The sequence below is a fragment of the Phyllostomus discolor genome, chromosome 5 (genome assembly GCF_004126475.2).
Source record: "Phyllostomus discolor isolate MPI-MPIP mPhyDis1 chromosome 5, mPhyDis1.pri.v3, whole genome shotgun sequence".
Taxonomy (NCBI): Eukaryota; Metazoa; Chordata; class Mammalia; order Chiroptera; family Phyllostomidae; genus Phyllostomus; species Phyllostomus discolor.
Genome location: NC_040907.2, coordinates 25,089,789 through 25,105,592, shown reverse-complemented (window position 1 = coordinate 25,105,592; position 15,804 = coordinate 25,089,789). Strand labels below are relative to the sequence as shown.

The 15,804-nt window shown below is 44.7% G+C and overlaps 2 protein-coding genes across 8 annotated transcripts in view; both read left to right on the top strand.

Moving 5' to 3' along the window:
• The window catches only part of INPP5B (inositol polyphosphate-5-phosphatase B), a 52,608-nt gene extending 47,329 nt beyond the window's left edge, over positions 1-5,279 (top strand). For 4 of the 5 annotated variants that reach the window (XM_036025804.1, XM_036025803.1, XM_036025802.1 and 1 more), the window contains 5 exons: positions 721-834; positions 2,140-2,233; positions 2,536-2,663; positions 4,078-4,189; positions 4,421-5,279. In XM_036025804.1, coding sequence (XP_035881697.1) covers positions 721-834; positions 2,140-2,233; positions 2,536-2,663; positions 4,078-4,189; positions 4,421-4,536 — 564 coding nt within the window. In that variant the 3' untranslated portion in view covers positions 4,537-5,279. The remainder of the gene's footprint in view (positions 1-720; positions 835-2,139; positions 2,234-2,535; positions 2,664-4,077; positions 4,190-4,420) is intronic. The other variant, XM_028512255.2, reaches the window with a different exon arrangement.
• A 1,078-nt stretch (positions 5,280-6,357) lies between these two features.
• Positions 6,358-15,804, top strand: part of MTF1 (metal regulatory transcription factor 1) — a 46,303-nt gene continuing 36,856 nt past the window's right edge. Inside the window, exons 1-2 of one of the 3 annotated variants that reach the window (XM_028511177.2) lie at positions 6,358-6,441; positions 8,062-8,520. In XM_028511177.2, the coding sequence (XP_028366978.1) occupies positions 8,113-8,520 (408 nt within the window). In that variant the 5' untranslated portion in view covers positions 6,358-6,441; positions 8,062-8,112. The remainder of the gene's footprint in view (positions 6,442-8,061; positions 8,521-15,804) is intronic. The other 2 variants (XM_028511176.2, XM_036025799.1) reach the window with 2 other exon arrangements.

Here is a 15,804-nt window from a genome sequence, read left to right as displayed (position 1 = left end):
TATTGTAGCCATGCTTTTCAGTCATTCATACATAGTGCATTAAAGAAACTCAGCCAGGGATACGATGTAGTGAAGGTTCCCTGGCCCATGATCTTACTCCTTTTTTTTTCCGGTTTTAATCATTACTTGTAGTATCTCGTCCCAAACTTAATTTTCTGAGATCTCAGAGCTTCCTATGGAGACAGTTCTAATACAAGGGAACTAGTTTGGAGCAGCTTTATGGTAATATGTATGCTCCTCCGACCCATGCATTCTTTTATTTAGGTACCCTTGAACACTGCCCTCTCCATTATACAGATGAAATCAGAGGCCCCATAAGGAGAGTTATCTGTCACAGGTAACATGGCAAGTTAACACTGGTCCTGGACCTTGCATTCGGGTTTGAGACTCCCAAGTCTGTGCTCTTTTTCCACTGGACCACACTGCCTTTTAGTTCTGACAGTGAAATGGTATAGGCAGGGTTTTTTTTTCCCTTAGAAGTTGATGTGTATTTCACCTGACTCATTGACACTTCTTGCTATAATCCACTCCCAGTTCTCAAAAATCACCTTATACTTTGTACCACCTAATTTCATTTTCGACTGTGAAATGTTGGTTTAGGGGCATTGAAATGCTTCCCTTCTTCCACGGGTTTCTTGTCCCCACCTCATGCGTTGTCCTAAAGCCAGCCTGGCACAGGTTCCGTGGGTGGGGCTTCTTATGCTTTTTACTTCTTTCCAGACTCTGATGCCGCTCTGCACTGAAGATGGTGGCAGCCAGTTGGAGAAACCCATGGAAATCCCCAAAGAGCTCTGGATGATGGTTGATTACCTGTACCGAAATGCTGTCCAGCAGGTGGGTGATGGTTATGCAGTCAGACCTGATTGAAGTCAGGCTGCCTTGAGAACCAGCATCAGTCCCAACGAGTCTGGCATAAGAAGCATTTATTCCAGAGAACCTGTGGAAAGCTGTTCTTCCCACAGGGAATGAATGAGGGATAAATAGGTGCCTGTTTTACACCCTTGTGGGGTGGTGATATTACACAGAGTACTTGATTACCTCCAAGGGAAGCCGCCTTACATAGGATGGCTTTCCCAGTGCAGTGTGCTCCCTCCCCTGGCCTCTGGGGTCACCCAGGTAGAAAGCCATCTGGAGACTTTTCAGGCTGGTAGCCTGCTCTCCTTTTGAGGAACCCGCCCCAGATTCCGGAAATGGGAGGGACTAACTTGTTGTCAAGCCAGACAGAGGCCGGAGACCAGATGGAATTCCCAGGCCATGAGTCAGGAGGCCTGATTGCTAGATGGATTGGGCAAACTTCATGAGATCAGATGGGCCAGTTTCACAGATTCATTTATATAGGTCCTAGGAAGACAGAGCAACATATATTCTTGTGATACTCTTTTCACTTTTTTCCTTCACATTTATTGAGTGTGTTATAATGTTCCAAACCTCGTCCTAAGTGTTTTACAGCATTGCCTCATTTAGTTCTCAGGAAGGTTAAATAGCTTGGTCAAGGTCCCAAAGCTGATAAATGGGCAGGATTGGGATTGGAACCCAGCATGTCTGGTTATAGAAGTCACATTCCTAAGTACCATGCTTTTCTGCCTTCTCTGTGGAGTTCTTCCCCCGTGTAACTTTTGAGCGATACATATAATATGGTCATTATTAACACAGTTGGATGGCATTAAGTCATTTTATAAAACACATAACTATAAAGCCCCCTAGGACTACCAGAAATACCTTTATTGCCATAAATATTGTTTTCATAAAGTAATGAGCTTAGTTTTATTCATCTTATAAATGATAGAATTTCTTCATATTTTTCTTTTTCTGGTTAATCCCTCTATAATAAATAGTACAGGAAACATAGCTACTTTTAAGTTTTTCCTTATGCTGGATCTTGCTGTTGGATGGTATGCCCCACCCATAGTTTTGTAAGAGATGTCTTATCATTCTAAAGACCTGTGTGGGAACATGCCTGGGAAGGCCTGCAGATGAGTTAGCCACACCAGCCTCAGTAAGATTGTCTACCAGGGCGGCTCAGAGGCCTCACGCCACTGCTTCTTTTTGTTCTCTGCTGGCACTTGTATTTCTAGGTCAGGAAATCATTGCTGATTTTCTGAGAATGTAATTACTTTGTGACTTTCTTCCCTTTTATAGGAAGATCTGTTTCAACAGCCAGGCCTGCGGTTGGAATTTGAGAAAATCAGGGACTCTTTGGATACTGGAATGATTGATACCCTCGATATCCTCTGTATCCTTTGTGTGTGTGTGTGTAAGAGAGGTGAGAGAAAGGAAAGAATAGTATTTTAAGGCTCAGAATCAGATATTGTGTCCTCAGCTACCATGTTTTTCTTTCTTAAAGTTTGCATAGAGAAGACTCTGCAACTTTAAGTAGCCAATATAGTAGGAGCTCAGGAGGGCCCAACTAAGCTGACAAAGTGCTTGGCCCCTTTAGGCTATCCGGCAGGCAGCACTGCTGGCGTGTGCTCGCTCCTGGGCCTTTTCCTAATCATGGGCAGCAGCATCACCTGTTCCTTAACGATGGGCCAAAAGCCATTAACAATCATTCTGTAGCTGAAGCCTTGCTGCTTTTCCTGGAGAGCCTGCCAGAGCCCGTCATCTGTTACAGCGCGTATCACAACTGCTTGGAGTGTTCTGGCAACTACACAGCAAGTAAACAGGTGAGGGGAAGCGTTGAATATCAGCATACACATGTTGTAGCCCCCGGGCTTCGTGGGGCCTGAGGGAGCAGAGTAGTCTCCCAGCCCGTCACATGCAGTGTCTTAGAGACTCAGCTCCTGTATCTTCCCTTCCCAAACCTGTTTTTCCTCTCACGTTCCTTTTTTCTTTTAATGGCATCATACTTAATTGCACTGACTCAACCCAGAAACCTGAGTCATTTCTGACTCCTCCACTTCTCACCTCCTACATGCCCAGTCCCCCTTGATCTATCACCCATCTTTTTCTTCCACTCTCGTGCCACTTTCCTTGGTGCAAGGCCCTGCATTCAGGCTCTCCCCCTGCTGATTTATTTTGAATACTGCCATTAGATGGTGTTCTAAAGCTCTCATCATGTTACTGTTGGTCAAAGATCATACTTGGCTTTCCATTGCCAATTAATGATTTTTTAACTATTCAAGACTTTCTATGATCTACTCTGCTTGCTCACATATATAACAGGCCATAGAAGGAAAATCTAGAAAACCTGCTAATACTACAGGTCCTAGTTTCTGACCCCACATCTGCTGAATCAGAATCTCTTTGGGAATATATTTTATACAAGCTTCCTAGTTGATTCAGATGTGCAGATAGCTGGAGTCCCCACTGAATTCTAGCCTGATCCAGTCCAGGCTTAGCACCTGTTCAGTTATGCTTCTGCCAACAGTGACTTCTCCCAGTGTGTTCTATCTCCTTATCTCACTGTTTTCCTTCTCTTCCCTTCTTTTACACTTTTTTTTTTTTTTTTTTTTTTTTGCGCTGTAAATACCCTAGTCCTTTTGCAAGTCTAATCTTGTCTTACATTCAAGACCCAAGTAAAACCCTGGCTGGTGTGGCTCAGTGGATTGAGTGCCAGCCTGTGAACCAAAAAAATGGTTTCTTAAGTTGTATTTAAAAAACCCAAGATTTTATTTATTTATTTTTAGAGAGAGAGGGGAAGGGAAGGAGAGAGGGAGAGAAACATCAATGTGTGATTGTCTTTCACGTGCCCTCTACTGGAGACCTGGCTGCAACCCAGGCATGTGCCCTGACTGGGTATCTAAATGGCGACTCTTTGGTTCACAGCCCTGCACTCAATCCACTGAGCCACTCCAGCCAGGGCTAAAAAAAAATCTTAAAAAAAAAAAAGACCCAACTAAAATGTTTTCTATTCCCTGTCTTTGGAGAGCACTTAGGTGGAAGTTTGACCTCTAAATTCATGTAGCACTTGATCTGTGCTTCTCTTTTGGCACTTGTGCCAAATGGTACGTAATCAAGGTTTTCTGTGCACAGTTTTACTAATGTACTTGGATCATGTGTTCAGTTCCTGGAATAGAGCAGACACGTGACAAATACCTAACTGAATGGAAAGACCAATCCCAGTTCTCCCTCTTTCAGGTTATTTCTACTCTCCCCACATTCCACAGAAATGTCTTCTACTACTTGATGGCATTTTTGCAAGAATTGCTGAAAAATTCAGAAAAAAATCATTTGGATCAAAATATTCTAGGTAAGCATCCAAGACCTGTGGAAAGCATCTCTGCCAACTGAGAAATGTGGCTGAGGTAGGTCCTAAGCCCACTGTAATAAAACTAAAATCTCAAACTCTGGGTACAGTTTACCCTCAAATAGATTTTTAAAGCAGAAAATTTGCTTTTGGGCACCCTCCCCCACTCCTAATAACATAAAGAATTAGTACATTCTTTTGCTGAATCATTTGTTTTCTGTGTTTTTCATGCAGCTAGCATATTTGGCAGCTTACTGCTTCGAAACCCAGCTGGTCACCAAAAGCTTGAAATGGCAGAGAAGAAGAAGGCTCAAGAATTTATTCACCAGTTCCTCTGCAACTCACTCTGAGCCTCTCTGTCTCTTCTCCTATTTCACTGGAGGCAGCCAATTTCCAGCCCTACCTGTTTCAGTTCAGGAATGGCCTTAAAGCTGGATGTGAGGCCACTTGGAAGCAAGAGTGGCAGTGCCTGCTTTGTGAGCCCGGGCCATTTTCCCCTGCTGTGGCTGCCACACTCAGTGCTGCTGGGAGTTGTGAGGACATGAGGAGAAATCCACCACAATAAAACTGACATTCGATGTGCAACTTTAGTTAATTTAACACAGATAGATCTCTATTTTTTTTAATTTTAGAAGTGTTTAAATAACTGTACTTCTTGTGCTCACTCAGCCTGCCTGCTGAGTATAGTCAGAGCCGTCCCCCATAGCCTGGGCGGAGCTTCCCATGGTCAGATATTTGGACACACTGTGGAACTGAAGAGAGAAATGAGCTCAACAGTAAGAATGCAAGTGGCAGCTGCTGGATGAACAGGCCATAGCCACCCCAGACACTTCCAGCCCCCTGTCTGAGGACATGTGTCCATGCATCTGCAAACCCTCTCCCCTTTCCTACTCTGGTGTGGCACAAGAACTAGGGCTGGCTGCACAGCCTCTGAGGTCGATACAGTGGCTTGGAAATGAAAATACTGAAGAAATTGGTGTTCTGGTTAAACAAGTGGGATTTTCTGGGCCAGCAAAGCCTCCAACCTGTATATGATGTATCCCCTCTCTCATATGTGTAATATATTTTAATGATAAATGTATTTTTAACAGTGGTTGTTTGCATGTTTTTATCTCATTATGAGATGGCAACTCTCTGCAGCTGGACCTTTGCCACTTAAGCATTGGGGCAGCTGGCCAGGGGCCAAAGAGATATTTGCCTGGCGTCTGGTGTGTACAGTCACTATTCACATTTTTCAATTAAGAGATGGTACAGGCATGGCTTGAACCCCTTGACCCCTGATCTAGTTAGTTTCTGGGATTTGTTGCACTATGAATATTCTCCATAGGAGTAGCTTAGGAGAAAAACAGGCGGTGGGTGCTGGGAGGTTCTAACAGCTAGATCTTCCAGGGATTTAGAAAAGACAGGAGCATAATGAAAGCACAACCAGAATCGCTTCCTGGGACCTGGAACATCGCTACTTGGAAGAACTGTAAAAATGTGATTTACAATAGTTAAGAGCCAGTCGTGTGACAATGTGAACGGTTAAAGAAAGGGAGTGGCCAGTAGGTGGCGTACGCTGGCTCCTGCGTGAGTCGGGTTAAGAGCAAACAATCCTCAGCTGGAGAAAAAGTTGGGAGACAGCTCAGCTGGGCACGAGTGTGAGGGAACTGCGCTTCTTACTATGAGAGCGTTACCAGAAGGGCAAGAGGCGGCGGCGAGCTCTGGCTGGGTTTGGGATGCGCCCTAGTTCTGTCACGTGGGTTCAATCTTCCTTTCTCGGGCCCTCCTGCCTATATTAATTAACTCCGATGAGTGATGAGGGAAAGCTGGGGCCACAGAGAAATGGCGGGAGTGTCACAGCCTGATTTGGGATGACTGGTCCTCTCCGTTGCGGTTGTGGTTGCCATGGTGAATGGGGCCAGCACAAGCCGGATTAAGACTACTTTGGATTAGTGCAGGGGTTCGCTCCCCTTTCCAAGTCCCGCAGGCTCCCGCTGGGCGACAGACCCGGCGGGCGCTTGCCTGCGGCCGGCTAGCTCACTGTCAGTCTACGCCTTTTGGTGCCCCGTCCCTCCCGCTCGCCAATTGGAGGCTCGAGCTCAGCCCCCCCAGTCTCTAAACCAACCAGAAGCGCCAAGAAGAGGCGGAACCGGTATCTCCCTTTTCCTCCGGAAAGCGGAAGCGGAAGTGACGCCCAGGGAAGGTGGGGGCAATCATGGTGCCGCTGGGGAGGGGAGAAGCTGCCGCTGCCGCCGTTGCCGGGAGCCGCGGAGGTAAAAGGCGAAACTAGACACTGCTTGGGCTGGGGACTTCCCCGGGGGGCGCGGGACTTAGGCACTCTCCTGAAGCATTTCCCAGTAGAGACCCCAGTCAGGTCACCATAGGGACCCCACCCCTCCTCCGTTTCCATGGGAATGGGTATCCAGTCCCCCTCCCCTGTTTCCATGGAGACCCGGACGGACCCTGCCCCTCTTCGCCAGGCTTGGAGCCCCCCAACCTGTCTTCAGTTTTTCTGTGTAGCCCAGGCTGGGAGCTGTCCCAGACAGGCTCCTTTGCCAACCTTCTCTCAGGGGTGCTGTGTTTGTACTCCTCGTTTGCCATCCTCAAACCTCCTGGTCTTGTTTGTTTCGGACAGTTGGTCTCCACGTTGCCGCCGATGTTGCCTGGGCAGCCCAGTGGGGCCCTGGGTACTCCTCTCTCTCCTCGCAGATGCAGGGAAATGTGCATCTGCCCGGTTGCGTAAGCCAGAGCAAGGGGTCGGGCGGTTTCTTCCCGGATCCGATCCCTTGGCCTGTCTCCGGTAACTATCTCTCTGTCTAGCCGCCCCACTATGTAAAAGGTTCACTTTCTAATCCGGAGCAGAGGAGAAAGATAAAATGCAAATCCAGACTGAAAACTAAAAGTGATGCGATTATTTTTAAAATCTCTGTACTGCCTGCCAAACCCACATTTGTAGAATCTCTGTGTTTGCAGGTAAATGAATCAATATTCCAAAACAAGAAAGCTTCAAATTTGGTATGTTTCCCAAGAGAGCATGTCTTCCCAAGCGAGTGTATCTGTAGGTGTTTCATTCATTTAGTTGACTTCTCCTGAATTCCTAGTGTCAGTGTATTGTGCTAGGGACCCCAGAAACAAAAATAAGACTAATCATCCCCTCACTGCAAAGAGCATATGGTACCAGCATGGCTGGTGCTGGACACCAGATCGTTTTAGGAGATAAACGGATAAAATGGGTTTCATTAGATATGCCTGATAAGGGATCAGCCCCTCACCCTAGAATCTGAAACATCTGTTCTGGGAAGGAGAAATGAATTCGCACTTGTTTCCTCTACTGTTGCTTTAATGTACATTATCTGTTTTCATTCCACATAACTTTGAGAGAACAGGAATTACCAGTCCCACCTTATACGTAATAAAAGTGAGGCATGGAAAATTTCCCCAAGTAGTAAGTGGCAAAGATGGAATTTGTAGGTAGGGGACCCTGCCTTCCAAACTCTGCTCCTTCCTCTGTGGGCTGCACTGCTTCATGGTCTGATTTGGGGCTATATTTGAGTGGGGTTTCCTTACTTTTAAGATATATAGCAACTCAGACTCGTTGCCCCTTTACCCCTTTAATTATTTTTTAACAACCTTCAAATTGTTTGGCAGCAAGGCACATTTGGAAGGTCTTGTGAACTGCTATTTATGACTTCAATTTTTAAAAAAGGCATTACTTTTAAAATGACTTAATGATTTCAAAGTGAAATTTAAAAAGTATTCCCAGGGAAGATGATCTTTCATTTCCTTTGACCTGCCCTTGAATTGAGGGGGTGGGGCGGGAATAGCCCTGTAGTTGCTGAGGAGGTCCCGAGGTCCTGTGGTATGGCTCTAACTTGGGCTTTGTTCTGTTGCAGACAGGTCATTACCTTTCCATTTCTCACAATTGGGCTGAGCACAGTTGAACCATGGGGGAACACAGTCCAGACAACAACATCATCTACTTTGAGGCAGAGGAAGATGAGCTGACCCCCGATGATAAGATGCTCAGGTTTGTGGAGAGAAACGGACTGGTGCCTTCCTCATCTGGAACTGTTTATGATAGGACAACTGTTCTTATTGAGCAGGACCCTGGCACTTTGGAGGATGAAGATGACGATGGACAGTGTGGAGAACACTTGCCTTTTCTAGTAGGGGGTGAAGAGGGCTTTCATCTAATAGATCATGAAGCAATGTCCCAGGGTTATGTGCAACACATTATCTCCCCGGATCAGATTCATTTAACAATTAACCCTGGTTCCACGCCCATGCCAAGAAATATCGAAGGTGCAACGCTCACTCTGCAATCGGAATGTCCAGAAACGAAACGTAAAGAAGTAAGTAAAGCAGCGGGTGAGGGCTCAGTCTTGGCTTTTGGAAATGTCCTCACACAGCTCTTGTCGGCAGTTTTAGCCAACAAAGGAGCCCCTGGATTTAGGACCTCCGGTGGCTTTGCTTGTCAGGGACACATATGCTTCACGTTTTGTCGTGACTGCTTTCTGGAACTTTTCATTCAAGGCTACGTTGAAATTTGGGCAGTCTGAATTATAATTTTTCATATTTTCCTCCTCACATCACACATAAAATAGAAATTTCACTGAGGTCAATTTGTATATCTGATGCTGAAATGGCTAGATTTGGCTTACCTCGGGATTATATATAAATAATTTGTCTTGGCAATGAGTATCTGCTGGAATATGTTTTTTTTAGTGAATTTTTTATGAATATTAAAGGCTAGCTTTCTTTAAGAAATTCAGACAAGAGACACTGAGAACAGGTTGTCTAAAATAAGTTTTCATGCTTATATTTAGCTAATGTGAGTAAGGTACTTCATGTCACAGTGATTTGAAAACAAAACTGCAAAGCGTTGTACTAGTGGTGATTATTAGAATAAGAGGTGTGATTTAAAGGTAGTGATGTACATTATCCGGGAACTAATTGAAGGCCAATTAGAAAAATATTGTAATCACTGGTAGTTGCAATGCCAGGGACCAAATGTAAAATGTTACCAGACAGACATAGGATAAATTGGCAAAATAGTTTTCTCTTTTCTTGTAATTAAAGGCTTAAAACTGGGGAATTTTATTATTCGTGGCATATGGATTTTCCTTGCTAGCCTTAGGATCTCAGAGCTGGAAGAAGCCCTAAAGAGACCATCTTGTCCGACCTCCCTCTCCAATTCAGGAATCTCTGTAGCATCTCTGACATCCATTCATCTGGTCCCTGCTCGAACACTTCCAGAAAGATGAGAAGACAGTGTTTCACAGCTTGGCCTAATAGATTTGTTGGCCAGCTCTGATTGTTAGAAAGCTCTTACTTGTATAGAGCCAAAATCTGCCTTCCTGCAGTTGCTGCCCACTCTTTCTAGTTCTGCCTGCCTGAGCAACAGTAAGTCAGACCTTCCTCTTGAGGGACAACCCGTCAGGTATTTAAAGATCATGGGTTTCTCTTCATCTTCGCCTGCACAGGCTAAACACCTCCATTTATTTAAATATCCCTCCTGTTTCTCATCAGCTGAGTCACCTTTGATTGTATGAATTCCAGTTTTCCTAATACCTCTGAAAACTCATGATTAAGACAGTCTCACAGATATAAGTCAACCAGCGCTGAATAGTGTGGCTCTTATCTCTTAATCTGGACACTGTACTACAATTACCATACAGTCTGTATTTTATGAGCCATGACATCATACTCTCAGCTCGCACTTGGAAACCTCCAAAGTAGTGGTTGTTAATTGGGACAGTCTGTCCCCAGGAGACATTTGGGTATGTATGGAGACACGTTTGGTTGTCATATGGAGGAAGTGCTACTGGAATCTAGTGGGTTGAGGCCGAAGATTCTGTTAAAACATTCTACAGTGCACAGGACGGCCCCCTACGACAAAGAATTATGTGGCCCAAAATGTCAGTTGGCCATGTTCCAATAAAACTTTATTTACAAAATGGGCACTGGCTGTAACGTGCCTACCCCTGGACTAGAACATAGGGAGCAGGAGATAAAGATGGAAAAATAGTGGAGATCCAGACCGGGGAGGCAGTGATAGAATGCTAAGGGGGTTTGGACTGTGTTCCGGAACTAGGAAACCACTGGAAGTGTCTGAGCCAAGGAGTGATGTGGTCCGAGAAGCCATTTAGAAGGATTGCTCTGGTAGCAGTGGTAGTTTGATGGCCCAGTTAGGAGATGTAGTTTAGGTTTGAGGTTTCATTTGAGTCTGATGAAGGATAGTGGCTTTGCATATGGAAAAAAATCCAGAGTTTTTCTTGAGGTATAAGGGAACTTGGTATGTTATTAGAGTGTGAAGAGTGAGCCATAACTTGGGTATGATTCAAAGGATCCATTCAATTTTCCAGTGTGTCGAGTTTCTTCTGTCTTAGCCCAGGGGCCACACAGATGACTGACAGAACTTGCAGTCTAGGTAACGAGCTGCGTGGTTATAGTCAGCTGCGATAGGTACTTTCACAGAGGCATATTCATGACACCGTGTGCATGCTGAGAAGACAGCTGATTCTGCTGCCCTCCTCGCCCTCTGGGAATGGCGATTCCATAACAGAAATCAAGAAGACAAGAGGAGGAGAAAGTCTGGTGGGGAAATTGATAAGTTTGCTTGGAGTATGTTGAATGCATAGTTCTTGGAGGAAAGTAAAGTGAGCAATTGAGAAGCCCGTTGGAAATGTGAATCTGAAGTCAAGGAAATGGCTTGGGATTAGGATTGTGGATCCATGAAGGGGCAGCACTTCAAACTGTGGGCAGGGCACTCAAGGGAGAAGTAGGATTGACCTGAGAATTTGAGAGTTAGAAAGAGAAAGAGGAACCAGAGATCACATAAAGAGATGGGTGGGATTCAGTGTTGTGGAAGCTGAGGGAAGAGTTTCTAGAAGTGTGACTATGTCTTTGTGACCCTGAAGAGGGACTGAGGGACCCAAGAGAAGCCATTAGTTCTGCCAGTGCAGTTGATCACACCAGGAGAAGACTTTCTGCAGAGTGCTGGGGGCTGCAGCCAGATTTTGCGCGTTGGAGAAGTGACTAGGTGGTGAGGAAACAGGAGGCAGGAAGTGTCAAGTTGTCAAGTTTTTTCTGTTTTTTTTGTTTTTTTTTTAATGGTAGTTGGAGGAAGAAGAGTGAGAAGGCAGTAGTAACTCAAGGGGACTGAATCATTCTTTAGCACAGAAAATGTGAACCTAGCTTTGGGCCAATGTTAATGATTGCTAGTGAAAATGTTTCAAGAGCAAATGGAAGGGAAACATGAAGTTAAATCAGGACAGAGGTTTGTTTTTTACAAGGTTTCTCAGAGCTTTTGATGTGCTAATAACTAAGAAGGAAGGGAAGGCAAGAATTCTCCAGATGTTTTGAACTTGGGAACCCATTTTTCAGTCCCATTTTCAGGGTCGGTATTTTGTGGAACACATTTTGGGATCTGCTGACCTAGGCAGAAGAGGATGTGGTAGGGAGGGAATGGTTATGCAATCAGTGATATTAGCTGTCACCTTCCCACTTTGTGCTACTTACAAGCCTGATTTACCATTCCTGTCTTCAGGTCATTGATAACGATGTTGAGTAGGACAAAGTCAAGGGTACTATGCGCACCTTGTTCACTCTATTGTGGATTTAGCTAAGTGGACTTTCCTTCCATCACATTTTTTAAAAATTGTTGTTCTATTACAGTTGTCCCAATTTTCTCCTGTTGTGCTCCCCTGCCCCGACATTTTTTCATTCATGACACCAACATGGAAGATTCTAGAAACTTTTTGAAATCATTAGGTATGGGATTGGTTGGGGATTGAGAGAGAAGCCACAGTGGCTTTTAGTCTTTTAAAATGTTGCTAAATGACTACGCATTCAGGAGACTGGCCTTCCTGAAGCACCATCTTATCGTAGCTTTTGCTTTAACAGTGATTTTATTTTTTTAGCATTTAAATCCATTTAATTGGCCTGGAGAGGCCAATGTTTGTGACTGTTTGATAACACTCTTCATGATTTCTTTACTTTCCCTCCCCTCTTTTTTTTTTTTTTAATAAGAGAAAGTTTATTTAGAAAGTCACAGAGCTAGAAAAAGTGAGCCGTAGAAGAAATGGGCTCAGGGAACAAGTTACAGAGGCAAAAGGAGGGCCCCTGGAGCTTAGGGGAGAGAAGGGCAGAGGTACCACACCCGCTGGGGAAAGAAGGGCACAGGCGTGCTCCCGAGAAGGGGGAGTGCCCCCTCCCCCTCTTTTTAAACTTAGTCTTCTTCTCCCTCTCCCATTCCCAGGTGTTACTCTTGAGAAATCGAATCATTTGAAAACTAGTTAGTCTTCTTGGCTTCTTAAGCAGCTTATTTTCTGAGTCAGATTTTATCCTGAATTTCCTGTTTACCCCTGATCCTTCCATTGCTTTCTATAGTGTGAGGTTGTGTTACCTATTGCAGTCACATGCTTCATAACAATGTTTCTAGCATGATAAACCTGTGAACAACGGCCCCATATACAGTGGTGGCTCCATAAGAGCATAGTGGAGCGAAAAATTCTTATCGTCTAATGATGTTCTAGCCGTGCCAACGTCATAGCCATGGACGTCCGCGCTCATGCATTACTCACAGGTTTGTGTGTTGTTGGAGTGAACAGACCTGCACCGCCCGTTGTGTGAAGCACAGCATATACAACGGATGTGCAGTACATAGTGCTTGTTGATAATGATGACGAATGACTACGTTACTGGTTTATGTATTTACTATACTGCTAGATTATACTTTCTATTGTTATTTTAGAGTGTACTCTTTCTACTGAAAAAAGAAGTTTGCCGTAGAACACTATGCTGGTTAGGCCAACAGCAGCCTCGCACATCTCGTGTTTGCCTTGTATCTTCATTACATCATTTTCTCTCACGCTTGGTTTAACCTCACATTGTTTTGTACAGTAACAGGCTGTGTAGGCTTGTAGCCTGGGAGTAACAGGCTGTACCATCCAGTGCAGGTATGCGGTGGGCTAGAACCATCTAGGCTTGTGTGAGTGCACTCTGTGGCCTTTGCCAACAACGAAAGCACCTAAGGACACGCTTCTCAGAATGGATCCCTGTCACTGAGTGGCACACGATGGTGCTTCATTGTTTTTGCCTCGTGCTTACCTTGTGCAGAGAGAAACCAACCAGAACCTGGCCACAGATGCTGTCTTTTCCTTCCACAGGGACGCGGGTCATTCTGACTCTAATTTCATGTTTCTTCGTCTCATTCTTGCTGTCTTACTACTGCCTACCTGTTGATTTGGTAGCTTTGAAAAATTTGCAATCAAATATTGTCATTCTGCTCAAGATCAACATTCTGAAGAGTGGCTACTTGAGTGTCTTCCTACTCCAGGTTTCTGAGAAGTGTTCCCTTTAGTTGAGCCGTGCAGTCCAGGGTTTCCCATGTTTGCATCGGTGCCCTTCCTGAGAACCTGCCAGGGCGGTTTATTACCTGTTCACCCATCTCTCTCTGAAACCCACTGGTGAAAGTAACGTACCCCCCACTTGCTGTAGCACTGTACCCCCGGCCTCCCCAGCCCTGTGGCTAACTGACTTTGTCACATTTCTGCTCAGTAGTTAGCCAAGAAGTATGAAGAAAGCCAGCACCCATACACTAAACATGTTCTTTTTTTAAAATGTATTTTATTGATTATGCTATTACAGTTGTCCCATTTCCCGCCTTTATTCCCCTCTGCCCTGCATACCCCCTCCCATCTGCATTCCCCCACTTTAGTTCATGTCCATGGGTTGGATATAGAAGTTCTTTGGCTTCTACATTTACTATACTACTATTAACCTCCCCCTGTCTATTTTCTACCTACCATCTATGCTACTTATTCTCTGTACCTTTCCCCCTCTTTCCCCCTCCCCTTCCCCACTTATAACCCTCCATGTGATCTCCATTTCTGTGATTCTGCTCCTGTTCTAGTGGTTTGCTTAGTTTGCATTTTTTTTTTTAGGTTTGGTGGTTAATAGCTGTAAGTTTGTTGTCATTTTACTGTTCATATTTTTTATCTTTTTCTTAGATAAGTCCCTTTAACATTTCATATGATAAGGGCTTGGTGATGATGAACTCTTTAACCTGACCTTATCTGGGTAGCACTTTATCTGCCCTTCCATTCTAAATGATAGCTTTGCTGGATAGAGTAATGTTGTATGTAGGTGCTTGCCTTTCATGACTTGGAATATTTCTTTCCAGCCCTTTCTTGCCTGCAAGGTTTCTTTTGAGAAATCAGTTGATAGTCTAATGAAAACGCCTTTGTAGGTTACTGTCTCCTTATCTTTCAGCTTGGCTAATGTAATTATGATGTGCCTTAGTGTGTTCCTCCTTGGTTCCAACTTCTTTGGGACTCTCTGAGCCTCCTGGACTTCCTGAAAGTCTATTTCCTTCACCAGATTGGGGAAGTTCTCCTTCATTATTTGTTCAAATAAGTTTTCAATTTCTTGGTCTTCCTCCTTCTGGCACCCCTATGATTCAGATGTTTAAAGATGTCCTGGAGGTTCCTAAGCGTCTCATTTTTTTAAATTCTTGTTTCTTCATTCTTCTGGTTGAATGTTTCTTTCTTTCTTCTGCTCCAAACCATTGATTTGAATCCTGGTTTCCTTCCCGTCACTGTTGGTTCCCTGTAGATATTTCTTTATTTCTCATAATGCAACCTTCATTGCTGCCTGGGTCTTTTTTATGCTGTTGAAGTACCCAGTGAGTTCCTGGAGCATCCTGATAACCAGTGTTTTGAACTGTGCACCTGATAGGTTGGCTATCTCTTTGTTCCTTAGTTGTATTTTTTCTGGAGCTTTGAACTGTTTTTGCGTTTGAACCATTTTTTTTGTTTGTTTGTTTTTTGTTTTGGCTGGCCTGTTACATATGAGGGGTGGAGCCTTAGGTGTTCACCAGGGCAGGGCAACCTGGGTTGCTGCATTGTGATGCTATATGAGGGGGAGGGGTCCGAGAGCGAACAATGGTGCTTGCTTTGCTCTATGCTGGTTTTCAGTCACTTCCCCGCCGCAAACTGAGCCCTTTTGGTGCTGATTCCTGGGTGGGTGGGTTTGTTTATGTTCTAGGACCCTGTTGGTCTCTCCAGCAAACTATCCTGTGAGGCTGGGAGTTTTTCCCCCTGCTGCCTCCACCCCCACAGGTGCTTTCAATCAGAGGCTTTGAGGCTTTATTTCCCCATGCTGGAGCCCTGGGTTGCGTGGTTTGTCTCGCTCCCCAGTTGTTCCTCCCAGTTTATCTGCATGCAAACCTGTGGGACTGTCCAGTCTGCCAGCCCATCACCTTGCCAAGAGTCCTCTCTGCCCCTCCTACCAGTCTGGATGAATGTGCCTTCTTTAACTCCTTGGTTGTTGGACTTCCATACAGTTCAATTTTTTGTCAGTTCTGGTTATTTTTTGTTTTAAAATTTGTTGTCTTCTTTCGGTTGTGCAAGGAGGCACAGTGTGTCTACCCACGCGTCCATCTTGGCTGGAAGTCTCCCTAAATAATGTTCTTCATGTACCAAAGTACTCCACTTCATTGATTGAGAAAGAATATCCTTTTCTGCCAAGAAGCACGGTTACAGTGATGCTTTATGAATTATGCTGCTTGCTACATTGGTTAGTGAAAAGAGGAGACTCACCGTCTTTAGTGAGACACATTCTAAGAGTAAGGG